Consider the following 27,116-nt stretch of genomic DNA (forward strand, 5'->3'; position numbering starts at 1 on the left):
GTGTTGACCAAATACATCAAGGAACCAATCAGCTGCCTGTACAATGTGGGATCCACCAACTCGGAATCCGAAGCATGAAGCTTCTTCCAGTTGGTGATCATCGGTGTCGACATGGGTCTACAATCCTCCATGTGGAATCTGCTAAGGATGTCCACAATATACTTCCCCTGCCCCAGGAAGAAATGCCCCTCCTCCTGCCACACCTCCAAACCCAAAAAGTAATGCATCAAGCCGATGTCCTTCATCTCAAACTCCGCCGCAAGATCTCTCTTGCAGTGCTCTATGAGTCTCTCTGCCCCTGTAATGATCAAGTCATCCACATACAGCACCAGAATGAGAGGCTCCTCACCAATCACAATAAAGTAAAGGTTCGGATCTGCCTCACTCTTTGTGAAACCCATCCCCTGCAAGTATGCATCTATCCTGGAGTACCAAGCTCTGGGAGCTTGCTTCAGGCCATAAAGGGCCTTCTTCAATCTGCACACATGGGACTCCTTCCCATGCACCTCAAAGCCCTGTGGCTGCTCAATGTACACCTCCTCCTGTATGAAGCCATTGAGAAATGCGGTCTTCACATCCATCTGGTGGATCTTCCAACCCATCTCTGTTGCTATCGATATAATGGAGCGGATCGAAGTATATCGAGCCACGGGAGCGAAGGTCTCCTCATAATCAACTCCCTCTACCTGGGAGAACCCTCTAGCCACAAACCTCGCTTTGAATTTCTCAATGCTGCCATCTGCAGCATGCTTTACCTTGTAAAGCCATCTGGAAGTAACCACGGATTTGCCCTCAGGCCTCGGCACCACCTCCCAAACATCATTCTTCATGATAGAAGAATACTCCTCCTGCATGGCCTCTCTCCAGACCTGCTGGCTAGCTGCCTCCTCATAGCTAGAAGGCTCAGAGTCAAGGATGCTGGTAACCATCGCCATATAACTACAAAACCTCTCAGGTGGTCTACTCTCTCTGATCGGCCTCTTCGGCTCAGCAACAGATGTGGCATCTCTCAAGGTGTCCTGAAGCCACTTGGGCTTCCTCTTCCCTGAGCGCACTTCTTCCACCGGAGAATGAAACTCCTCCTCCTCATCATCATCAGTAGCCTGAACTCCTGACTGTTTGTCTGCTGTCCTCCTGCCTGCACCTGAACCTGTAGAAGCTGAGGTACCGTGTGAACTGTCCATCAGTGGACTCCCTAGTGAACTGCTCTGCATGCTGCCCGGAGCACCACCCCTCTGGCTCGATGAGCCACTGCTCACTGACGGACCTGACATCCTCATAGATGTACCTCCGGATCCTCCTGATCCCTGCCCACTGGATCCCTGCGACTGACTCAACTACTACTGAGGGTCTGGCTGATCCAGATACTCTAACTCCCGTGACCTCCTAAAGGCCCTGTCCTCCTCGAACTTCACATCCCGTCTGACAACAACTCTCCTCTGTGCAGGAATGTAAATCCGAAAGGCCTTTGAGGTCTCACTGTAGCCCACAAAGATACCCTTCTCTGCGGTGGGCTCTAGTTTGGTCCTCTTCTCCTTGGGTATATAGGAGTATGTAATGCATCCAAAGATATGAAGATGACCAAGATCAGGCTTCTTCCCAGAGAAAGCCTCCTCCGGAGTCATGTGCCCCAAGGCACGATGCGGACTCCTGTTCTGCAAGTAAACAGCTGTGTTGCAGGCCTCTGCCCACAAGAACAATGGCAACCCCTGATCATGTAACATAGCTTTGGCAGCCTCTATGATGGATCTGTTCTTCCTCTCCGCAACCCCGTTCTGCTGGGGGTTGTAAGGAACAGTGAACTCCCTCCTAATGCCTGCCTCCGCACAATAGTCAACAAACTCTCCAAGGGTGTACTCTCCTCCATTGTCCGACCTCAAGGACTTGATCTTTCGGCCTGTCTGTGTCTCCACAAGAGCTCTGAACTCCTGAAACCGCTTGAAGACCTCACTCTTGGTCTTCAAGAAATAAATCCAGGTCCTCCTGGAGTGATCATCAATGAATAAAACATAGTACTCATACCCACTCAAGGAAACATGAGACATCCGACCGCTCACATCGGAATGAATCAAATCAAGTATCCCCGTCGCTCTGCTGTCACTGCTGGGAAAAGGGGATTTGGCAAATTTGCCCATCGCACAACCTTTGCAAGTATCAAAGTGATCAGTACTGAAATCTGGCACACCTGTAGTGATCTCCCGCAATGTCCTCAAGGCTCCATGATACATATGTCCCATCCTGCGGTGCCAAATCTCACACAGCTCAGAACTGCTAGCTCTGCTGTCGGTACTACTGCTCAATGCCAAAAAGGGCTGAAATGCAAACTTGTACACCTTTGCATGGCGTACACCTATCACTCTAGCTGAATCAGCTGGAGTGTCCCTGGGATACATCAACACCTGTCCTCCCCTGAACAGTACGTCATATCCTCTGTCCTCCAAAGCTGAGACGGATATGAGGTTCTTCCTCATCCCTGGCACATAAAGAACCTCTGACACCTTCAAGGGAGGTTTGGACTCCCTCTGAAATGTCACTGTCCCCACCCCGACTGCTCTAACAACTCTGTCATCACCGAGTACTACCTCAATATCAGTGCCACTCTCTGAAAGCTCTGAGAAGTACTCACGGACTCCTGTCATGTGACGTGAAGCCCCACTGTCCACATACCAAATACCTGTAGATGCTCCGCTAATCGAGGGAAAAGCATGCTCCCTCTGAACCTGTGTGGCAGGTGATCCTGCACTAGAGGACTCACATGTAGTGAACGCAAACTCCCGGTCAAAACGACCTGCAAAATCCTCAATCTCAGCTGAAGCTGCCACGTCCTGGTTCTTTCCCTTCTTCTTCTTCTTCTCCGGACACACAACTGCATAGTGTCCCATCTTTTGACAATTCCAACACTTCACCTTGGAATAGTCCTTCTGTGTGTTCCCCGGTTTACCTTTACCTTTGCCTTTGCCCCCACCACTGCTTGTGGAAGCCTGCTTCTTCCCTTTGCCTTTCTTGCCTCCTGCCACCAGTGCTACATCCTCATCCTGCTCAACTGGCTTGGCTGCCCCAAACTGTCCTTTCCTGATCTCTGTCTGAATGCAATCATCCCAAAACCTCTCCCATGTGGGAAGGGTCTCACGTGCACAAACCCCATCAGCAAAGTTCAACCATGAACGGGGAGGCCATTCACTGCAATACGCACCAACTCAGTGGATGGAATGGCCTCTCCAATCGCTGCCAACTCATCTCTCACATTGGTAATCTTTGTGAGATATCCAGCTGCACTATCATTACCCATCTTAATGTTCTTCAGCTTCTCCTTCAGGACCATCTTCCGGTTCTCATTGGTACTCTGGTAGAGATTGGACAATGCTGTCCACATCTCATGGGCATTGCTCTTTCCTCTCACATGAGGAATGCAATGGTCTTTGATTCCGTCTAGAATCAGCCTCTTACCCTTATTGTTCTTCTTTTTATACTCAGCCAACTGAGTAACATCAGTGGGCACAACAACAGGGTTCTGTGCGGTATGCACCATGATATCCCAGACTTCTGCCTCCTCAAAGATACTCTGCATTCTCTCCTTCCAAACGCTGTAATTTATATGCCCATCCAGCCTATCCTCCACCCTCAATCCCAATGACATCCTGCTGTCCTAAAACTGAAAAATAGCACTGCTGTAGTAAAGATAAAACGGCTGTTTATGAAAAAATCAGCTTGCTGGAATTTTCTGAGTGAAAAATCAGCAACTGTAATTTTTCCTTTTGCTGTCCCAAACTGCCCTTCAGCACTCAAGCTCCGATACCATGTAAAAATCTCTGTTTTCCCACCCCGGTTTTCAGTTTCTCCTTATTTCTCCCATGTAGTTAAATGCCCATTCCCATAACTATACATTTAACAGACTGAAAAAAAAAAAATATTGCTGAAAACACAAATTCTGGAAATTTTTCAGAATGCTGGAAATTGCAGAATTAAAAATCAGCAATTAAAAACAGCCATTAAAACACATTAAAACACTGATATTTTGGTCAACTTGACCCTGGAAAAACCCCCTACAACTCTTGGGGAAAACCAGTTTGAGAGCTCTTCTTTATTTCTGAAAATTGTCTTTTTACAGTGAGAATTATTCAGCAAAAAATCAGCAAGCAAATTTACAACTTATCTCCTTTCCCGTGCCTCACAGCAATCTGGAAATTACAGCAAACAGGACAGCAATAAATGCTGTACGACCTCCGTTTTGTGTGCAGAAAAATCAGCAAACTGCTCCTCGATTTTTGTGCAAAAATCTGCCTTTCACTATGTGCTGAATCAGCGGTACAAATCTGCTCAACTGCTGCCTTGGAATGTGTGCCAAGCTGTTGTCTCCTTCTCCTTCCTGCTCAGAAATCTCTCTTGCTCTCTTGCTCTCCTTCTCCCAATCTGCTCATGAAAGAATGAATGACTTTTTCCTCCTTTTCCTCCTTTAATATAACTCCAAGTGACTTTTGGGTGATCCAAGTGACTTTTGGGTGATCTCTAAATCCAATGGCTGAAATAGATTTAGATCAATGGTTGAGATTAAATGCTCATTTAAATCTCACTTTCTATTTTTTAATTCACCCCACTTTAATAAAGACCCACTTAGTCATTTATTTCCAAAGTCACTTTTCCTTTCTAATTTTTCATTGACTTTATAAAAGTCACTTTAAAATTAGACTTAATAACTTTATCACTTAAAGTCACTTTTAAATTAGATTTAACTTTATAAAATTATAAAGTCACTTTAGGAGAAAAATTAAATTCTTTTGGACACTTTTCCCTAGGCCAAAGATCAAAGCCTAAGGGAACCACCTGTCCTCCGGTACCAAATTTCAACACAACCTTGGTAATCATTCTGTCCTTCCTCCAAAGAGATAAGCTAACTCAATAAGCTTCCTCGATAAGCTAAGCATGGGTCCTCGGGTCTTTTCCCCGCAGGGTGAGGGATTTATTGCTCATCCATCATATGGGTGAGGGTGAGCCAGCCGAACTCTCGACTAAAAGGACCTTTAGGTGCTCGACCAAGAGGGAGAGGAGAGGTAACGTGTGAGGAGAGGCCCGGTAGGGTGAGCCTGTCGAACTCTCGACTATAAGGCCGCCATCGAAAGATGTTCAAACCTCCGCCATTCAATCCCCCTCTATGTGTGCTGTAACAGTCAGTACATGACGTTGAGTCCGTGCCAATTAGTCAATCATAGTCAGAAGGAGCCGATCATTGCCGATATACACACATAGCTGGTTCTATTTGCCTTATGGGCAGTGTTGATAGTCGCTAGTCGTTTCACAACAATAGTTCGTACCCACTTCAAATATATACCATACATTCATACCTCATAGCTGCTCATATAACATATGCTTCTTACTCTTCAACGTAGAAAAGACAATATCTAAAGAGTACACGCGCATGGCGCGTTATCAGTTTCACTGTAGTCCCATGCCCTTCGCCCTGGTCCAATCAACCAATTCTTCGCTTACGCTCTGCTTTATAAGTGCCTCTTCCTTAGCCTCTCTCTATAAGCCACGGGTTCCTTATAAATAAGCCACGGGTGTAAAGCGAGTGAGAAACTTGCAGGGTGCGGGTTCCTTACCCACAGCTTCTATCAATCGTAACCCACCCACTGCTGATCTCAATCCTCTATCTTTAAGAAGAAATCCTCTATCCTACGGCTATGCTTCCTCTATCTGTCCTTTATCAATCCTAAATCAATCTATCTATCCAAACTCTTCATTACTCTAATGAACGAGTAAGGCAGGGAGCGGGTTCAGTGACTCAGGATAAACAGGCAGGCTGCAGGTTCAATTTACTGGATGCAGCTGTGAACGAGCTGGGGTATGACAAGGAGAAAGAGATGGTAGCGATGTAGAGCCCTTTGCTATATGTGAAGAAGGCCTTCTTACTAATCAGTAGCAGGAACCGAGCAAAATATGATGTGAGATCTTGAATCATAAACTAATTCACCCTAGATGATCAGGACAATGAATAAGAAGTATGCGCGCGAAATGGGTTGAGTTAGCGCAATATCGGTCGCTGAGCTTTCCACTTTTTTTCCAACCAAGAATCCAACGCCTTGGTAATCTCTTACTTACTTACCAACTTCTGAAATACGAGCGAGATTCGAACGCCCAAGTGTCGCAGTTCAGAATTCTCATGATACGATCATAGCAGACCGGTAAGGCAGCTGTGCCAATAATGTTGATCATAAACTCCTGATGCAATGGGTAGGTCGGGCGTTGAACCTAAGAAGTGGACGAATATGATCAGAAGATCGATAGTGGAATGTATCGCACCAGCTGTTGGTAGTTCATGTCGCTATAGTTTTTTTTGATCCCCAAGCATAAGCATATGAAAGACATGTCGTGGCTTCCCTCGAACCATACGCCCTACCACTATCCGTAGACGGAACTCGCTTGTAAGGTAGTTTTTATACTTTCTTTCTATCGCCGACCTTAGCGTAATACATATATTACGAGTATCTCTTTGTATCGATATTCACCTATTGGGTAGATCCCGAATGAATAATAGAGTGGCTCAATCAAATGGGCGGGGCTGGATCGTTGGCATTGTTGTTCAAACATTACATATTGCTGTGGGCCACTGGAACATGCGTAGGTTTGGTATCCTATCAGAGGAGGATGAGATGCAGGATCTCTGATATTAATACGAAGTAGTACCCATCCACTATGAATAATGAGTACACGGCATATAGAGTACACCCACCACTGGATCCTACCCGCCGGATAAGTAAATGCATCGCCAACCCGTCATAGAACCCAAGAGCCAGCCATCCGTAGAAACGTCGCTTATTGTCCCGGGAATCAACAACCCAGCCAATCCAATCACGCCCCGGAAAGCCTGGAGCAGAAACCATCACCATTCCATAGTACGGACCAAGTAAGCAGTCAAAATGGAATCAGACTCGAAACATACAAATAGAAATGATCATTCATCGTTCCAAAGCCCACCCCCAGCCCACCATCTGCTAAACAGCGCGTTACCAATGGATTGATGTGCTAGGGACCAAAACACGAACCCAAGTATTAGGGAACCGCTTCAATTAGGCAATGGCCCCGATCGATGAAAGAGTCGTGCTCCGTTTCAAAGAAATTAGCCGCCCCAGCATACCCAAGTAACCAATCGGGTTCGTCAAAGCCACGTGGTGAAACCCGAAAGAGGACCAATAGGGAGCGACAAAGCGAGCAAGCCAACGAAGGAAGCAAGATGGGCCATCCTATCAAAGCAACGAGCAAGCAAAATAGATATGGGAATCTCTATATATATAGAGAGCTACAGGGCATATACAATAGACAATTCTCCCTTTCGGAGGGAACGACAGTGGAACATACGGGGACAGCCAGAGACAACAAGAGCAGAATGGTCCATGCGTTGACGTTGGAACATGACAATTCAGACAATAGCCTTGGCGGCACAATAGCAAGCATACCGGTACATACAAATACAACCAAGAGATAGAATGATAGTGTCCTCATAATACGACCAATACATGCCCCAAACAAATACTAATACTACGTGGGTGGGACATAGACGGGTCACAACCCGTACAGAACAACAAAACACGTTAGCGAAGTTATAACTTATCCTTACCCTACGCATCCTACCACATACGGATAACACTATTTGCATACCCAGAGTCATTGTATCTACAATATTATACGGCCAATACAGTAGTTGTAGAACGAGAGTAAGCAATCCCAGAGTAGGCATAGAAACAGAGCTGGCTCCGCCGGGGGATTGGGGTGGGTGGGTAAATAGTTCCAATGCTTGGTTCCTTTGGCTTTAAGAAAGCACCGCAGAGAATAGGGAGACTTAACAGAGACATATATAATGGAATACATGTACGTAGAGGGACTAATAGTCAGACTGGTCCGGACGTGGGTGCAGATGCCACTAAGACATCAACTAAACAATACCTAGTTACGAGGAGACTGTAAGGGCACGAAGACGGGAGCGGGCTTTGGAAATAGAAAAAAGGTTGAATGAACCCGAATCTCGTAAATCATAGGTGAACCCGATACCGGCTGCTTTACTTTGATAGATCAATAAAGGCTAAATGACATAAATAATGGCTTAACGGCACTGCCCAGCGAGTCTTGAGTATTTTTCTAGTCTTGGCTTAAACGATATAGGGAGAGCGGACACGTACTCTTGAAGCATCTCACTACGAGAGCAATAGCCCTACCAGCTACTATTGACCCATCTTACGTAGTTTGCCGAATGCAATGATGAACATAAACAGCAGCGCTGACAACCTTGACCGATCCATGCGCACCCATCTAACTGTAGATAGTGAGTTCTTCGTTCCCGACCCAAAGTGAATAAAATAGAGTAATAAAGGTCCTCTCCTTATCAGTCGAGCCTGCTTACGCATCCTTAATTGGGCGGTTTATAAGCCTCCTGGGTCGAAGGGACGGAGTCACTCACTATTCATATGGTGAGGGTTACCATAATGGGGCGGTTTATAAGCCTCCTCCGTAAGTAGCTTGGTTGCTAGATACGGCGTAGTTAGTTATATATGAGCATGTGGTAGTTTAGGTAGAGATAGAGATGTGCACCTCGGCGAGATGGCGTAATGACATATATAATGATAGTGATTTTCTAGCTAGAGGCAGCCTTGAGCAATATATAAACCCCCCAAAGAATGAAGCGATAACTCGATTTGGGGATGCACTTTAAGGCTCGACCACTATTTACCCACCCAATCCCCTTAGGCGGAGGTTTGAACAAATTTCGATGGCGGCCAGTCGAGCATCCTACTAATTTCTTTTAGCTTGGCGGAGGTTTTTCAAGATTTACCTAATAATTAGGCCCCACGAGGATGCTTAAGCAGGCTCGACTGATAAGCCCACCGATCCTTAGAGAGACCTACCCGGTAGGTAGAGGTGTATCGGTTGTATCTGTTCACTTGTATCGGTTGTCTCCGTTCACTGCTATGAAAGAGAGAACCGCCCCTTCTTGCATATGAATCTGGTGTATTCGAACGGTACCAAGAATCACCAAAAGCTAGCTGTTCCAAATCGAAGTAAGTAATGTAATTCATTTTGGCAAAACAAAATTTGGGAATAATGGGGATCCGGCCCTCTACGGAAGCAAGCGTCTCAGAGTGCTTGGTTTACCGCTTCGATGAGTTACTCAAGCTTTGCCCCAGATAGATATAAAGGCTCTTTGAACCGGATGAAGTGAATTGATCGGAGTAAGCCACTGTCTTTGGTCTAGAATCGCGCGCTAGCCCCTCCCTACTCAGCTAAGTAAGGAGGGAGCGAGTTTAGTAGCCAATGCTATTCCATATATTGAATGAGGGTCTCAACCTTACTTTCCTAACGTCAAGCAAGCACTACATTCCTTACTTCGACATTCTCTCGGTATGGTAATGGTGGGCCTTATGATCATACATAGGAAAAGACTCGCCGGTGAGGCGGGGAAACCCGAAAAAACAAGGTCCCGGAGGGGCTTGCGCTTCCTAGTGCAAGGAGGGAGCTAAACAACCCCGACCCCAAGCAAGTATTCCGGTCGAACCAACAATGAAGCCCAATCACGCTTGCTTCATTCAAGCAAGATTTTTTCATCCATCTGAACTTAAGGTCCGGAGGTCTTGCGCTTCCGAGGGCTAGGAACGTAGTGCTTGCTTGACGTTAGGAAAGCAAGGACCCGACAGGGGGCTCGACTGATAAGGAGAGGAACTTTAGTTGCTCGACCACCGGGAGAGGACCCGGAGGGGCTTGCGCTTCCTAGTGCAAGGAACTCTCATTTTTGTTCGTGGGGGTCGGGAATGGTTATTTGGTTGGAAAGAGTGAGTTTCATTTCATAGGAAAAGCAAGCCCCAAATCGGATCGTTCCGATCCACTATCTTTCTTTGAGGTAGTTCGCAGTGCTCATTATATCTCAACCGGGGAAGCCAACTTATGTTTATCACACCAAATGGACTCCATTTTCATCACGAAAATGTATTACGTCAAGATCCGTTGCTAAAATCGAATCACGCCAACATCACGGAAGTTCCTAGATCGTGTGAAATAATAGTAGTTCCAAAGGCACTCCCAAATTTCATAATGACAGATAGAGAATTGGCTATGGAGATTCCGCGCGGTCAGAGATTCGTACAGGCACAAAGAGGTTCGACGGGAAAGTCGTTTCGATCCAATCAATTTTTTCCCGATCAGGGGTCCGAGAAAGACACGGGATATGTCAGTAACCTAGCACGACAAAGCACTCTCCGAGGGCATATGATGTATAATTCCTTGGAAAAGATTTTGGCAGTAATGTCTCTCTACAATTCTCCGGTCGAGATACGGAAAAACTCCATTCAATTCCCGATGGAGACGGAGTTTTGCGAATTCTTCCCGGAACTAGAAGATCATTTCGATATTTCCGAGCATATCCGAGGTTTCAATGTGACTATTGTAACTTCGGCCAACACGCAAGATGAGACTCTACCATCGTGGAGCGGCTTTTCGCAGAGGGATGAGGGGGATTATTAGGAATATGTTGGAGAAGCGAAATATACGAGATCACAGACGTAGATTGCTTGCGGCTAAATATGAATTGAGACGGGAGCCTCATAAAGCCTTTTGTAGGGATCCCAATCCTCCCAGTGACATACGGGACAAACATCGTTATAAGTTGCCTAAGTCGCCGAGAAATAGTTCCTTTGCACGAGTAAGAAACCGATTTATTTTCATTGGTCGCTCTCGCTCCGTATATAAGTTATTTCGCATTCCTCGTATCGTTTCTCGTGGATTAGCATCTCGAGGTTCTTCGATGGGCATAAAGAAATCGTCTCGGTAGCGGGCGGTGGAACAAAGGTTAGCTTGGCTGTCCGCGAGGTCCATTACCGGCTGGCTCCGGACCGTAAAAACCTACCTAACGGAGCAATCCCTCTCCTCTCCTTATCAGTCGAGCCCCCTAAAGGGTCCTGGACAGTCGAGTGTGCTAACGCACCCTCACCATATGAATAGTGAGTGACCCCTAAGTAATATGGGGCCCTTATCTCTCTCGAATATGCTAACGGGGATCTAAGTGGGAGACCTATCTACCGCACCTCCCAAGACATGGACTACGTACGGGGTAGTACTCTTGGAAAGAAAGATGGAATATCACCCAGGCCGGGAACATAGAGTGAGTTGCGAATGTCACTCCCCCTTTAGCATCGACCACTATTACCTACCAATTGGGAGAGAGAGTCAGGTCCTTTCTTTCAGGACCTTCTTTTTCGCTCTGCTCAGGCTTTGAGGGGAAGAAAGAAATATAGGGGATGACCTTGAATAGTGAATAGTTCCTCTCCCTTTGGAGCTGCTCCTCGAGAATAGGTCCCATCCTTATCATGATTGGCCCAATCATGAGAGAAATATCATGACATGATCGGGGCGACCCCGATCATGAGTTAATAGGAAATCGGAAACGTACATTGCTATTCTAGCTGAAATACCTGGAATAATCATACCACTTCTACTAGGAGTAGCCTTCTTAGTGTTAGCCGAACGTAAAGTAATGGCTCTCGTGCAACGTCGAAAGGGTCCTAATGTAGTTGGATCGTTCGGATTGTTACAACCTTTAGCAGATGGTTTGAAATTAGCTATGAAAGAACCTATTTCACCAAGTAGTGCTAATTTATCTCTTTTTAGAATGGCTCCAGTGGTTACATCTATGCTAAGTTTGGTTGCTCGGGCCGTTGTACCTTTTGATCATGGTATGGTATCGCCAGATTCGGACATAGGTATACTTCATCTGTCTGCCATATCTTCGCTAGGTGTTTATGGAATTATAATAGCAGGTTGGTCCAGTAATTAGGGGGGCGGCCGTTCGGTCGCCTATGATACTAGGGCCGATGGGTCAAAAATTGGTTCGTGCCGCAGGTGCTGAACGATCCACTCTACACAGGTGTGGGCGGGCTGCTGGCTAGGGGCCCATTCACGAAACCTCGGTATCACTCTCATTTCATTCGATCCCAATATGGAACCTGTTAGTGTCAGTCTTTCCAGCCTTCCTACAGTGATCAAATATGCTCTTACAAAGTGATTTTGAAGTGTCAAATCAAATTTTGTCATTTCAGTAAGTCTTCAAGCAAAATTTGGTCACTAGGCAGTAGGTCTAGGGTTTGCTCTCACTCTTTTCAAAGTTGCCCAAATGCCAATCTATGTCACTATTCAGCTGAGCCTATCATCATTCAGAGGGTTGTCATTATCATGTCAGTGTCGAATGAGTCATTTTACACCTTATTCATGCTTCAGTTGTGCCTAGGTAAGGTCATTTCCCTCTCCTAGGGTTTTGAAAGCTAATTTCTCTTGGACGGTCAAATCATCGGCAAAAATTGTTTCCTGATGTTCATACACCTTCCCCTATCCTTAAAGTACCTTACCAAATGCTTCCCATCACTGAGATCCCCCTAATTCCTCATTTTTGCACAAACCCTAGTTTCTAGCTACAACCTGGCAATTTTCTAGGTTTGGCCTGTGCTTTGCCCTTTTCGACCCCTTCCCCTCACTCAATCTCTGAGATTCCAGTTTCCCCTGCTTCCTAACATCCCTCCCCACTCCCAAAAATTTCCCCAAGAATTTAGAAGCCCCCTATCCCCTTCATTTCGCTTCATTTCGACAAAATTCCTTGTTTCACACATCGGGATAAGTTTTACTCAAATGATGTTTCAGAGCAATCAAAGATGAATTTTGGGAAACTGAGAGAGGGTTTTGTCCAAAACATGCCAAAGAAGAAAAACCTCCTTCACTTTTTGCACAGGTGTCATGGTTTGAGAGAAATGTCAAGAATACCGTTGCCTCAGGAGAATCAAAGACACCCCTGAAGTGACCTTGGGAAAATCAAGTTTTCTCCTAGCTTGGTTGGCCAAATGATTTTCTTGATGGGTAAAATGATAACTAGACACAAAGAGCTTTCTAATGAGCTATCATGAGCTAAATTTGGGGTTGAGGAAGGCATTCAAAAGTTGACTGCAACAACACTCTTCCTTGAGGCAGCCTCATTTGGCACTTTTTGACCAGTCTTGGGAGATTTGATTTTTTACAGGTCAAATGAACTCCAAATTGAAAAATTCCAGTTGGGTTGGAAAGTAGACTCAAAGACCTTTCCAACGAGCTATCCTGCATCTGATTCCGACATCGGGAAGGCCTCCAAAAGCCTCCTGCAAAACGCGACCCGTTGAGCCTGGCGCGCAACCCGTCAGAGGCGCGTGACCCGTCAGCAGCATTCCGGCAGTGTAATTTTTCAACGGGCGCGACCCGTCAGTGGCGCGCGACCCGTTGGGTGAGGCGCGCGACCCGTCAGCGACCTCCCTTTCAAACTAACTGCAAATTCGTTCAAGCACCCTCCAAATCATCAATTTGCTTGAGGTAGGTTCTCCAAACTTTGAAATGGTTGCTGATTATATTAGAGGGACATTATGCATTTGTTTTTGAAGATCAAATTGTGCAAGAGCAAGACCTCCATATGGCTGTATGTTACATTGTAAAAGTGTGCTAGGGTTTATTGTTGTTTCATGGTTTTTCCCTTGTAATTGTTTTCCTCTTTCCCCTTTTCACTTTCCTTGTATTTCCATGTAATTTCCCCTGCTAATTTGTAAAAGAAATACAAACCCTACCCCTCTCCCTAAACACTAAAACTCAAACCCTAACCCTACCTCTCCATATGCCCATGTAAACACATGAATTTGATGATGCATATGCAATGATTTTTTGCAATGTTTTCCCTAAATTCCCTGTTATATACATGTATTCCCATTTTCCTTTCAAAAATGTCCCTTCCCTAACTTTCCCCTCATGTTCCTTGTCCCGGAAATGAGTTCTGATCGTTTTGGCAAGCAGGCAAAATTATGTGCACGACTACCCAGTCAACAGTCTGTAATGCTGACGTGGCATACTCACTGGGCCTGCCGAGTTGGCATATGACTGGGCTTCAAAAATGGCCAATGACATCGCGCCACTTTTCATATTCTTATTTGTGCTGAGTTGGTGATTATTTATTGGTCAGTTTGTTGTTGGTTAGGTGGAGTAACCGGAGGCCGCCACATGGCTCAGCCATAGGATGCCACGTGGTGCCTCAGTGGCCATGAAATTTTTTGGGGCAAGTATGAATTTTACTCCACAGGAATCGAACCTGAAACCGCTTACCAACAAATATCTGCATACACCATTGCGCCAATGTGGGCCTTGTGTAAAGGACCCACCATATGTTTATTTAAACATTATTGGGGTGAGTATTGGGGTAAGGGGTCGAGGGCTAGCCCCAGCCCCGGTCGCCACGCCCACAAGGACTAGGGGCGAGACCGAGGGCTAGGGCTTAGCCCCGACCCCCCCAACCTTAAACATTGGCCTTGCGACCATAATGCCGAGACCAAGGGCTGATACGAAGGGGAGCTAGACCGCAGGGTCCAACCCCAAGTCACGTGGAGCGCCCATGTGACCACCGGTGCGCACATGAGTTAATGGAGAAATTAACGGTCCCATAATTTGCACCGGTGGTGTGCCAATTTGTTGCTCCATTAGCGAAAAATGGGGCGAAAATATAGGACAGTTAGCCAGACTTGGCGAAATTGTGGGTCAACTAGCAGCAAAACTTGGAAAGCTCATTACTCTCTCAGTTTTTGGTCTTTTTGGGAGTAGAAAGAGGCTAGAAAATGGTTTTTGATAGCTATGAAGCCGTTGAAGCAGTTTTTGAAGCCATTTGAGCACTGTAACTCATTTTTGTCATCATCTTTTAGCATAATGAAAGAGGGCCAAGCATTGGAAGCTGGACCAGGAGACGTAGCCCAGGAGGGGTGAACTCCTTCATCATGTTTTGTTTTGTGGTTACTATTATGGTTTTATTATCTGCAATTTTCTGCAATATATCAATTAAATTCATGTTTTAATGTGTATAAATTCAACTTAAAAAGCCATAAAAACTCATTTTATTAACTTGCAATTTACATAATCCTCAAGTAGTTTCATATACAGACCAAGTTTGGCCTTAGAGAATAGGTTTTCTTTGCTCCTGTGAGGATTTAATTGTTTGCAAGTGTTTATGATGCTTACAAGGTTGAGGCTTAAGAGAGGAGAGGGAAAGCTTGTGGGTATAGGTTCTCAATTTGGGACAAGGAAAAGGAGAGCACATTTGCCACAATCCCCACCATAAGTTTCACCTAAAGTTGTTCCTGAAGCTTTAGTAAGCATGTCTCATGATGGAGGAGTTGATAATATATCAAAGGATGAGAATTCTTTCAAAAAAGCATTCCTTGACATGACCCACATGGTGAAAGTTCTCTATGAAGAGAGAAATTCAAGATTGAAGGGTGAGAGCTCCAAGCCTTCAAAAGGAGAGGGTTCTTCTGGAGGAAAAAGAGGAGATGATGACAAGCCTTCAAAAGGGAATTATGATGAACCACCATATTCTTCACCATCATCTTCACCTCCATCCTCACCTTCATCATCATCCTCTTCGAAAACAACCCTTACACAAGAGGCTAGTGCAGAAAGCCCCTCAGAGAAGGAAGATGGCCAAGTCTGCACCTTTTGTCCTCATGATGATGAGGATGAGGTTCTATCAGCACCAAAGTCCAAGGAGCTGAAATAAGAAAGGCCAAGATTCCAAGAAGACACCTCAGGAATTAGGAAGGAGTTTCAAAGCATCTTTTTCCTTCAGTCGAAAGATGAGGAAAATGGTAAGAATTTACATGCAGTTTTTTTATATGAAAATGTTGATTTAAGCTCTTTTGCAACCTTTGAGAATGTTAAGATATGGTATGTTCTATGCTTATAACACTTTACTTGTTTTTCTTATTATATTCCACAGATTAACAATCACATATACATAAAGTAAAGTGCAGATAGAACGTTAAACGATTGACAGAAAACAAGCCAAGACAAGAGACAAGATGTGGCGGCTAGCCAAGGACAAACCCCACAATGTGTGGGGAAACCCTTTGATCAAATCTTCTTTTATCTTCAATAATTCAGCAGAGAGAAATAGTACAATAAATCTGATTTATATCAGCTGTAGAAAACCCTAGATCAGCAGCATCAGCATGAGCGGCGTCATCATCAAACTAGGGCAGACGATATCTCACAAACCGACTGTCGGATCAGCTTGATTCCACCACCAAAAGTTGCGGCTTCCAGAGGAGGTTCAGATGAACCTATAGCACAGTTCAGATGAGGATATCTTCTAGTCCACGCAGGTCAAACTTTACTTCTGCAATTGCAGCTTCAATTTCAGCAGCTTCCTTCAAACTAGGGCAGTCGATATCTTGCAAACCGTCCGTCGAATTGACTTGATTCCACCACCAAAAGTTGCCGCTTTTAGAGGAGGTTCAGATGAACCTACAATGCAGTTCAGATGAGGATATCTTCTAGTCCACGCAGGTCAAAATTTACTTCTGCAGTTGCAGCTTCAGTTTCAGCAGCTTCCTTCAAACTAGGGCAGTCGATATCTTGCAAACCGTCCGTCGGATTGACTTGATTCCACCACCAAAAGTTGCGGCTTTCAGAGGAGATCCAGATGGACCTACAGCGCAGTTCTAAGGAGGATATCTGATGGTCAACGCTGGTCAAACTTTGGATCTGCAGTTACAGCTTCAGGTTCAACAGCTTCCGACTTCACGTGTGAGAGAGAGACCCTTTTCTGCGAAATAGAGAAGAGACTCTTTTCTGCGCAGTAGAGAGAGAGAGATGTGATGAGATGAGTGAGTCCAAATGAGGAAAATTCCTCCTATATTTATACACAACGTTGGTGTTTGAATAGATGTGACTGTTGGGCTTCTGAGCCTACATGAGTTGTAGGTCGGCTTGATAATAATTCCATAATCAAAATAAATTCATATCTCCATGAATACTTATCGGAATCGGATGATCTTTATATCAATCCTACACCTCTCGACGAGAGGAATCTAATAAAAATATTATCAACCATGAATAAGATGACCCACATGAAGTTTTGCCCTGGTTGCCAATTTTAACACTCCCTCTAAACTAGGGAGAACTTCATCTGCAATCTGTTTATTGGTCGTTATTATTCATCCATCAAATGCACTGCCCTGTACAGCCTGACCCTTGCCCTGCTCTGCTCTATTCTTCTTGTTCTGCCCTGTACTGATCTGTACTGTTCTGCTCTGTTCTGCTCTACTCTTGCATTGTTCTGTTCTGCTCTGCTTTTATCCGAATTATGAAGAAGAAGAAATGATTGAGGATGTATCATACTAACTCAAAGTCAGTCTCAGAGTATGTACCACTGGTCACAGACCAGTCTCAACCAACCCGAAGTCAGCGTCATAGTGAGTACAACTCCACTGGTCCCAGACCAATATCATCCTCCACTGACTCAAAGTCAGTCTCAGAGTGCATACCACTAGTCCCAGACCAGTCTCAACCAACCCGAAGTCAGCTTCATAGTAAGTACCACTCCTACCACTGGTCCCAAACTAGTATCGCAGTCTCAGAGAGTGTACCACTGGTCCCAGACCAGTCTCAACCGACCCGAAGTCAGCGTCATAGTATGTACCACTCTCACTGGTCCCAGACCAGTACTGCACTGACACGAAGTCAGTCTCAGAGTATGTACCACTGGTCCCAGACCAGTCTCAACCGACCCGAAGTCAGTGTCATAGTATGGTACAACTCCTACCACTGGCCCCAGACCAATATCATTGATCCCAGATCAATGGAGGTCATCCTAGCGTAGGGAGTATGGTAGACACAACGATGTGTCCATCGGTACTACTATGGTCCCTAACATCATTTCCCTGCTCATTGATCAGATGAGAGGTACTTCCCATGAGTCCTAGACTGCATGGGTAGGATGCCTCGACAGGAGAACTAATCAATCCTGTCCTCACATGAGAACACATCAATCCAGGCCGCCATGGAGAACACATCAATCCAGGCCTCACAGGAGAACACATCAATCCTGCTACAGTTGCCATGGAGAACACATCAATCCAGACCTCACAAGAGAACACATCAATCCTGCTACAGTCGCCATGGAGAACACATCAATCCAGGCCTCACAGGAGAACACATCATCCTACTACACAGGAGAGCAAATCATCCTGTTCCACAAGAGAGCGAATCATCTTGTCCCACAAGAGAGCGAATCATCTTGCCCCACAAGAGAGCGAATCATCTTGTTCCAGTGCACACCACCAGGGGAGGGTGAGTCACCCTGTGGTTGTATGTTGCTCCAGTAAGAACCGCAAGTCCTCAGAGCTCCCAGAGCTCAATGTATGCAACATGCAGGACCCTTGTACAAGGGTTTCTTGACGACTCCAAGTCGTTTGGGAAAATCACAGATTAGATCTTTCCTCGGGGCTTTGACAAGGTGTATCGACCTGTACATCATCTTAATGTGATGGAGCCTCCTTGCTCATTGACTTACCATATCCCAGATGATGTCTATCTGCTGGAGCAATCGACGAATACGGGATTCCTCAGTAATCGAATCCCACCTCTAGTTGTTACAGAGAATCACAGTGGTATGTGTTCAAACAGCTCATTGAAGAGCTTTCCCAACCAGGCAGCTTCATACGAGATCATACTCGTAGATATGTATCTAGTCTCAGTGATGCTTATGGCAACCGACTTCTGCTTCCTGCTCATCCATTATATCGAAGCATAATCCAAAGAGAAACAACACTAAAAGTGCTCCAGTGATCCTCCACACTACTTGCCTAATCAGCATTCGAATAATCATGCAGTGTATCTCAATCCATGAGAGATTGTGTCCTAAAGACATCTCAGAAGATTCTTGGCACCAATCTAGTGAAGCTCAACTAAATATGAGCTCACAATGCTAACTGCAAAACATATGTTCGGACGGAGGTTCACCAAGAACATCAACGCGAATGAGTTTTTTTGAAACTCAGAGGCATTTCCCAAATCTGGTTCGACATCACTACCATATAACTTCTGAAAGTTAAGATCCTCGAGGTAGTCACAAGCTTGCAGTCCATCATACCAAATCTTTTCAGAATCTTCACCACATATTTTACTTGAGATAGGAAAATTTCCCTTGGCTTCTGCCACACTTCAAGTCCTTGGTTCTTCATTTCAAATTCAGAAGCCAACTCCCTCTTACATTTGTGAATGAGAGGGTATGCACTTCTTAGAAAGAGGTCATCCACGTACAGCACCAGTCTGAGAGGTTTGTCATCTTCAACCTTAAAGTAAAGGTTAGGATCGGCTTCACTCCTAGTGAATCTCAGCTTCATCAAGTAGCTATCGATCCTCTCATACCATGCTCGGGGTGCTTGCTTCAGCCCATAGAGAGCCTTCTTCAACCTGCATACATGAGATTTTCAATCATAAATCTCAAATCCTTCAGGTTGCTCCACATAGACCTCTTCTTTGATCGAACAATGCAAAAACGCGGTCTATCCATCTGATGTAGGTTCCATCCTTGTGAAGCCACAAGGGCTATGATCAAGCGGATGGTCATATATCTAGCAACAGGTGCAAATATCATAGTCTATACCTTCCGTCTGGGAGAAACCACGAGCAACAAAACGAGCCTTATACTTTTCCGTACTTCCATCTGTTGCATGCTTTATCTTGTAAAGCCATTTGGAAGTAACAACTGTCTTGTCCTGGGGTCTGGGAACTACTTCCCAGACATCATTCTTCATAATAGACTCATATTCTTCGGTGTTAGCATCCTTCCATACTTGATGCTTGACGGCATCTGAGAATGATGAAGGCTCATTTTGTATGATCGTGCTCATGATGGTCAGGTATCCCTGATACCTGTTAGGTTTCTTACTTTCACGAAAGGTTCCTTGGGGTGCAGCATGTCCTTCAGCATCATCAAGTATCCCCCTAAGCCATGAAGACCTCTTCCTAGAAGAGGAAGGCTCATGTGGATGAGGATCAATCGAATCCATGGGTTCTTCTACATCAGGCATTGATTCATCATCCTTTTCTTTCGGTTCCCTGGTGTCGACTTCTTGAGAGCTCCTCAAAGTCAGAAGATTGTCCACCTTGCTGAGAGCCATATCTTCGTCAATGGTGACATCATGACTAATCACGACTTCCCTTTGACCGGCGGTGAACATTTCTTCAGGAGTCTTGGAACCCAATGCTTGATAAGGGCATCGATTTTGTACATATATGGCGGTGTTTGTAGTTTCAGCCCATAGAAACTTCGGAAGTCTTTGATCATGTAGCATGGCCCGGACAGCTTCCACAATCATACGGTTCTTCCTTCCCGCCAGACCATTCTGCTTAGGAGTATGTGGTGTAGTAGTCTCCCTCTTAATGCCAACCTTAGATATGCCTGAGTGAACCAACTGTAATATACCGGAGGTCTTGCTTTGGCTTGAGGGGAATGGTCCCCTTTTGAGCTTTCCTTCGGCACATCCTAGACATACACCTTCTTTCTCTACTCGGAATTTGGGCATCCCTGTCACCATTTGTCTTACACCGAGTATAGCTTTATAATGAAGGGGGCCAAACCTCCGATGCCAAAGTTCGGACTAAAGAGATGTGTCATAAGACATGATACCTAGCGGACTTCCATCGACCTAATATAATGAATCAACACGAAACCCAAGAGTAAAGGCATCTTTAACATTATTTTTTTATACACATATCTTGCCGTTGCTGAAGGTTACCTTGTAGCCTTTGTCTTCCATTGCCGAGATGGAAACTAAGTTCTTTTTGAGGTCAAGTGCATTTAATACATCCTGGAATTTCTAGCCTTCTTGAATGGTTGTCCTCTTCCTCGATTCCCAGCTCTCCTCTTACCTTTGCTATTAAATTTTTCATTCCTTTGATTACCATCAGAGGGATTTTGATCGTCGTCCCGGTGTGAGTCCTTTCTATCAGGGCACTCCCTTGCATAGTGACCTGCTTTATCGCAAATGTAACATCATCATTTTCTTCCACCCTTAGGTCCAACCTTTCCTTTTGATTTAGTCCAGGAATTATTTCTTTTCTTAGCATGAGAAGAAAAGGCAGCGGGAGGACCTTTAGGCATGGGCATTTCTTGCTCTTCTTCCCTTGTTTCTTCTTGAATGCATCTAGCCATTAATTCCTCGAAACCAGGAATTACATTATTGTTCAGAAGAGTAGTCCTAAACACGTACCATTCGGATGGTAATCCTCCAAGAGTCGTGAGTGCCATTTCCCTGTCAGTAATAGCCTCCCCAATAGATAGGAGATCGTTCTTGATCTCGGTTATTCTTAAGAAGTATGCTTGCATACTCTCATCTTTACCCTTCTTAGCCATTTTACTGGGTTTTTGGTTTGGTACCAAAGATATGGTCACCATAGCTTCGTTGCTATGTATCTACGTATTTTCATAAATAGTTGTCTGATACATGGGTCAAATTCGTTTTGAGGAATGTTCTTTTGATTTTGGACATATTTACTGCTTGATATCAAATAATGATATTCTGTTAGATGTAGGCTCATTCTATTTTTAATGTGAGGGTTTAGAACCCTTCGTTGATGAATGGGCTGAAGCTTATGTTGGTGGTCATTTCAGTCATTGACGTTAGAAGTGATGGATCAATGATTTTTTTAGGGGAAAGTGCACTTTCTATTCACCAAGTTGACTTGTCATCGGAATACCATCTACTTAAGCTAGTGTCTATCTTGTAATCTTCTTTGTGTCTACACAAATTGGAAAAGTTTAGGGTAGAGTGATTAATTGTCTCCTTACCTAGTATGCAATCCTCCCATTCAACGATAGACTGTAGTACTCAATAGAATCACAATCATAAGAGGAACAATTTTGGGCAACATCATTGAATGTTTTCTGAGTGCTATGTAATGGGATGACTAAACTAGACTAATATTGTTCACATTGCATGATCAGAAGTAACCTCTTGGGTTTCAAAAGCATCATAGTGTTGTTCACATTGCATGCTTAGAAGTAATCTCTTGGGTTTCAAAAGTATCGTAGTATTAAATTCTACCATCCTCATTTCACACAACAAATTTCTTGCTCTGTCTTTCCTTAGGGTGTACTCTATTTTATGACAACATTTTCTTCATCTACTCACAGGCATTAGATTTTATCTCACCCACCCACAGACTAGCTGCATCCAAGTATTCTTAATTCTGTGACTAACCATGTGAGCGATATACCCATTTGTTCAATGTATATGTATTATGGATGTCTTTCAAGCTATGTAATTCTCCATATATCATTTCTGCACTGAAAATTATTATTTTTTGGACCCCTATCCTGAAATTGAACATATGCAGGACCAGGCAGTCTTTGGAGAATGCATAGTATGGTAAATTGCAGCAAAACAAGTATACATGAAAAATCGGTATATGTATGTCACTTCATATCTTTTCCTTTGTAAACAAATACTTGCTCATTACTTTGTTAATTGCTGAGATGGAGGGCAGAAAATGAGATGGTCTGTAGATACTCCCATTTAAATTGTTGGCCCTCATCTGAATATATAAATGTGGCAATGCTTGGTGATGTTGATGTTGAAAGTTGAAACTTGAGGAAAGTGCTACTATTCTTATTTAATGCTGGGGTGCTTCTGTTCTTATTTAATGCAGCATTGGTGGTTGGATACCATATTTCAAACCAAGTGCATATTTAAATCCCCATTGCCTTCTCTTCAAATTAAGAACCATAAATTCAGCGTTTCCTTGAAGGATAATGCTCACTGTGATGTTTGTGTCTGATCGAACAATATATATAGTTGTTCTTTTGTTTTATTAATGAGCATAGAAGTGCTGGGAATGTTTTGAAATGAAATAACCTTATTTAATGGTTGGAAATCAATGTATTAGAAACTGGGTTCTCTGGATAGGCCACACATAAAATAAATAACTGAAAGCATAACACAGAGACACAGGTTATTGTTAAAGAATTTATATGCATTGTTGTAATCTGTCATTCAAGGAATTGCAGAGACACCAGTTGAATTTATTAATTCCACAAAGGATCCGTGTTGGTGAAATGGAGAGGCCATAGGCATATTACATTTACAGATCAACTTGACTCCTTGGACAATGTCTTTCTGCTAACAGACTCCAGAGAGATTTCCTTTGCCTATATATTCATACCTCTACATTGAACACATTTTCTTTAGCGTCTTGCCCCTCTGAGCTTTCTCCTTGTGGTTTACAGTGACCTTGTATATAGACAATCAAAGCCAAACTTTGTTCTAATGAATTCAATGATAGATTTTTATCTATTCTTCTTCTTTCTTTTGAATAGAATATGTTTTATATTTATAGGAAAATATTTACAAACAATAGAGAATAAAAAGAAAGAAAGTGAAAAGGCATGTAGAATGGACAACATAACTTCCTCCCACAAGTTCCTAAAACTTAGATAGATCCTAAATAAGCTATGGGATCTAAAGATTGGACATCTTGAAGTGTCCTTGAGCAAGAGCTGAGGGTTACCTCATCCCTCCACATAGAACAAAATGCAAACAATGAGCTATCTTGAAAGTGAAACATGTGCAGAACTATGTGAATGGTTGTTTCAAAACTTAATGTATTTTGGTTTTATGTGAAAGTTATGTTCTTGTTGGAGATAGAGTAGATTACCAGGAATATTGGCTTGTAAGAGTTTCTGCCTATTTACTATTGATTGATACCTTTAACTGACTTCATGGAAGTACCCATCCTTTAATAAATACAATATAAAATTCGTTGGGCTGAAGCTGGTTCATTTGTCACTGCATTAAAGTTAATTGAAGCATGCGCATATGGACTGCATTCAAATGCCTCCTCCACAATGCTTGGAAGATTCCCATAGAGATGTTTTGGGGAAATGCAATTGACTTCACCAAGCTTATGATGAAGAAAGTGTTATATCTCCCGTACTTCTGATCATCTGATCATTCCACATGCGGCGAGCAAAAGCATGGTTATTAGATACCGAAGGCGGCCAGAACCACACATGCGAGTTTCCCTGCATGTGGCTCGTCCGTGATAACTCATTCAGATTTGCGCGAACTAGCCGTAGGTAGGTAGGATGCGCATGAGCGAACCTTTTCGGAACTGATGGGCATTCGATGCCCCCCAGCAGGAGTATATGGCATATGCCACTATCCCAGCCCGGATCTAGGTTATTCGATCATGTCCAGACGCCTTCGAGTTCGCCCCTACCTACCTACCTATAGGTAGGAATTACCAACAGTTGTACCTTGTCCTCAATGAACGGGGGCCGTCTTTGGCTTTACGAGAGAAAGCAACCAGATGGAGGAATCGATCAGATCTAAACTTTGGAAAAACCACCTTCTATTTCTCCCGTGGAGGCCTTTTGGATATCCCATATAGGTGAGGCTCCGGTGCGTGCGTCCAGAATCGCCATAGATCGCTCACTCAGCGGGTCAGGCGTAGCGTAGCATCCACTTGGATCCAGAGTGGTGCCTGCCTATTCCTTCCTCGCCTCGTTGCGCATGCATATTGAGCCTAATACTAATATGCGCTATTATGTATGCCCACCCAGGATAATAGCGCAGAAGCCCACGAGACCCAAAACCACTGTACGGGTCAGGGCAGGGGGTCAGCTGTTCGGCAGATCCCGGAGCATATATTCCCCATAACTCACAGGATCTCTTGCCTATCCTGTGCTCGATCTATAAGGAAGGTCCTATCCAATTAGTTCCTCGGCTGCTTGGTTCCATTTAGTTGTATCATACGATATGACCCAGTATTGAAACCCATATTGGTTGGTATGGCATTCTCCTGATTCGCCCATCTTCCGATGCCCTTTCCGCAGCGCAGCACGGGTTCGGCGGGGACGCGCGGCGTAGGACATCGCATTACCATCTACCGCCCTTTCCTCCCTCGATTCAATATTCGATGAAAAAAGAAAAGAATAAGGCTATTCACGCATCGTCGTATGCTCGACAAGCATCGGTTGCTGGTGCAATAGGAGTACACTACGGCAGGATCAGTCACCCTGGCTGGCGGGCGAACCAAACCCTCCTCCCTCCCAAATTGTGCTATGCCCCACTTCTCGCCCCGATCCCTATAGAGCGAAAGAGCAGCCCGGTGATCCCTAGGTTGCAGCACGTTCGGTCGTTTACTCGCCGCTGCCGCCGTTTCTTTCCAGCCCACACCGAACCTGTTAATCACAGGTACTAATCCGGCCCCGGGTCGGTCGCACATTAATAATAGCGTTCGAACTCATGCGCCTTCCAGAACATCCTGAGGGGAGCTACCTCGCCCCTGTTGCGATTAGCCAGCCTTGCGGCGGCAAAACGATGATAGTACCCCCATGCTACGGTTCCCTGCGGTCCGAACCCGCGCATGCATTAGGTGAGGGAGCTATTCCGGGCGATAAAGACTTGAAACCTTCGCATTCCGAAGCGCGCTGCCCTCCTCTCTCTTTGGTCGAGACGGGTTGAAACCCTCCTAGGCGCACAACACTGGGTAATCCAAGCCAACCCACATTACTTGCTGACGGTGGATAATCATATTTCTTAGAGGTACTAAATAGTAAATACAACTCCATGAATGAGCAGAATTAGAGTGGCGTTAATGGGAAAGATCTCTGGGAAAACCGCTGGAAAAAGATTGAACATGTGGAAGAAGGAATAGGAAGGGATTCAGATATATTTTTCATCTCCGGCTTGGGCTAAATTAGCGCGGCGCAGCACTAAGTTACTGTAGGAAGGCCTGGGTTCGGGTGATTCCGCAAGGTTATACTAGTCGGGGGGTAGGGGAAGGGATAACCTCGCGGTTCTTCCTCCTTCTTCCTTTCCCGTTATCCCTATCGGTTTGGGAAACTACTATACTCTTAGATAAGATATACGCTATTTGTTGGTTTTGCACGGATGGAAACCTTTGTCCCCTTACATAATGGGATATGTTTCCTAGTATCCACTCCTTCCTCTCGCGGCCTTCCTTCTGCCTGCAGGACCAGAGGACCAGGTCCCCCATAATCCTTTCTCATTTTCACGGAATGTACAGGTCGCTTCGTTGACAACAGCTGTTCTCCGGGAGGCAGGGACGTCGATTCGGCTGGTCCCATGGTCAATGATCCCTTAGGAATCCGATCCATCTCGTTATCCCCCCTATATCTATAGGTACCGGCCGGAGCGAGCCAGGATGAGCGCTCAGGTCCTTTCCATACATACATACATCTTGACAATGGGGGCTCTTATGGCCCACCCAAGTGTACATAGCAGCCCCTTATAGATCGCCCCTTAATCAGCGATCTCAGGTTCTCGCTACAGCTAGCTGTAGTCGTTCAACAGGCCACGAGCCAGTTATACCTATCAATGATCTCGTTGTTCGTTTTCCCGTGTTGTGGCTCTGCCGCAGGCCCCGCATCCTGAGTCTCCTCTTTCTTAGTAGGGTCAGTCGGATCTCCCCCTCGTGGGCAGGGTCGGTTTCATCCCAACCAAGAACGCGTTGAAGAGAAGGCGTAACGTATTGAAAGCGCGCACCCATCAGGCAGGATGGCTCCACGCTCTGTACATACCCGTACCCAATTCCCATATAGTTTACCGTGGGCATTTTAAGCCCCCCACCAGGCCAGCCAGTATTAAGTCGCGTAAGTAAGATGGAGATCCATATCCGTATCTATGTATGGATCTATATCTGTATCCATATCGATATATGGATATGGGTGTGGATATATGTAGATATATGCATATATGGATATAAATAGATCTCTTCTACCCATCTATGGATGTCTCGATATGATATATGGATATGCATATAGGTGCGTGTGCTTCTCAGCCTGTCACTCAGCAATGAGACCGGGAATGAGTACCTACCTATCCCCTACGGGAATCGAACCCGTGTCTTCGACATGAGGAGACGATGTCCTAACCACTAGACGAAAGGGACCGAGAACCCATCCCTTCTATTTACTAGATCTTCTGTTCCGATCAGAATGGGTTTTTTATTTAAGGCATCGGCATGTTCTATCTCTATCTCTCTTTGTCTATAATGGGTGGGATTGAGGAAAGAAAAGAGGCTATCGCCGAGGAGTGGCTGCTGGTCATGAATTATATATGTCATTACGATTTCTTATATATGTCATTACGCTTTCTTATAGGCGTACTTATATTGGTCATGAATGAGATATGTCATTATGCCTTAGCAGATAATGCATATATGAGATATGTCATTACGCTCTCGAATCCAGTCATGAATTAGATATGTCATTGTGGTTT

General features: G+C 44.7%; 1 protein-coding gene across 2 annotated transcripts in view; it reads left to right on the forward strand.

Moving 5' to 3' along the window:
- The window catches only part of LOC149180551 (uncharacterized), a 172,559-nt gene that overhangs the window by 134,616 nt on the left and 10,827 nt on the right, over positions 1 to 27,116 (forward strand). Inside the window, exons 5-6 of one of the 2 annotated variants that reach the window (XM_089416179.1) lie at positions 22,210 to 22,283; positions 22,522 to 23,096. The exons of the other annotated variant lie outside the window; for it this stretch is intronic. Coding sequence (XP_089272305.1) covers positions 22,210 to 22,283; positions 22,522 to 22,650 — 203 coding nt within the window. The 3' untranslated portion in view covers positions 22,651 to 23,096. Of the gene's footprint in view, positions 1 to 22,209; positions 22,284 to 22,521; positions 23,097 to 27,116 lie in introns of those variants that run through there. 2 annotated transcript variants of the gene reach the window in all.

This window comes from Pinus tabuliformis, chromosome 3_2 (assembly GCF_031772625.1).
Source record: "Pinus tabuliformis cultivar Carrire ecotype Pingquan chromosome 3_2, CPIR1, whole genome shotgun sequence".
Lineage (NCBI taxonomy): Eukaryota > Viridiplantae > Streptophyta > Pinopsida > Pinales > Pinaceae > Pinus > Pinus tabuliformis.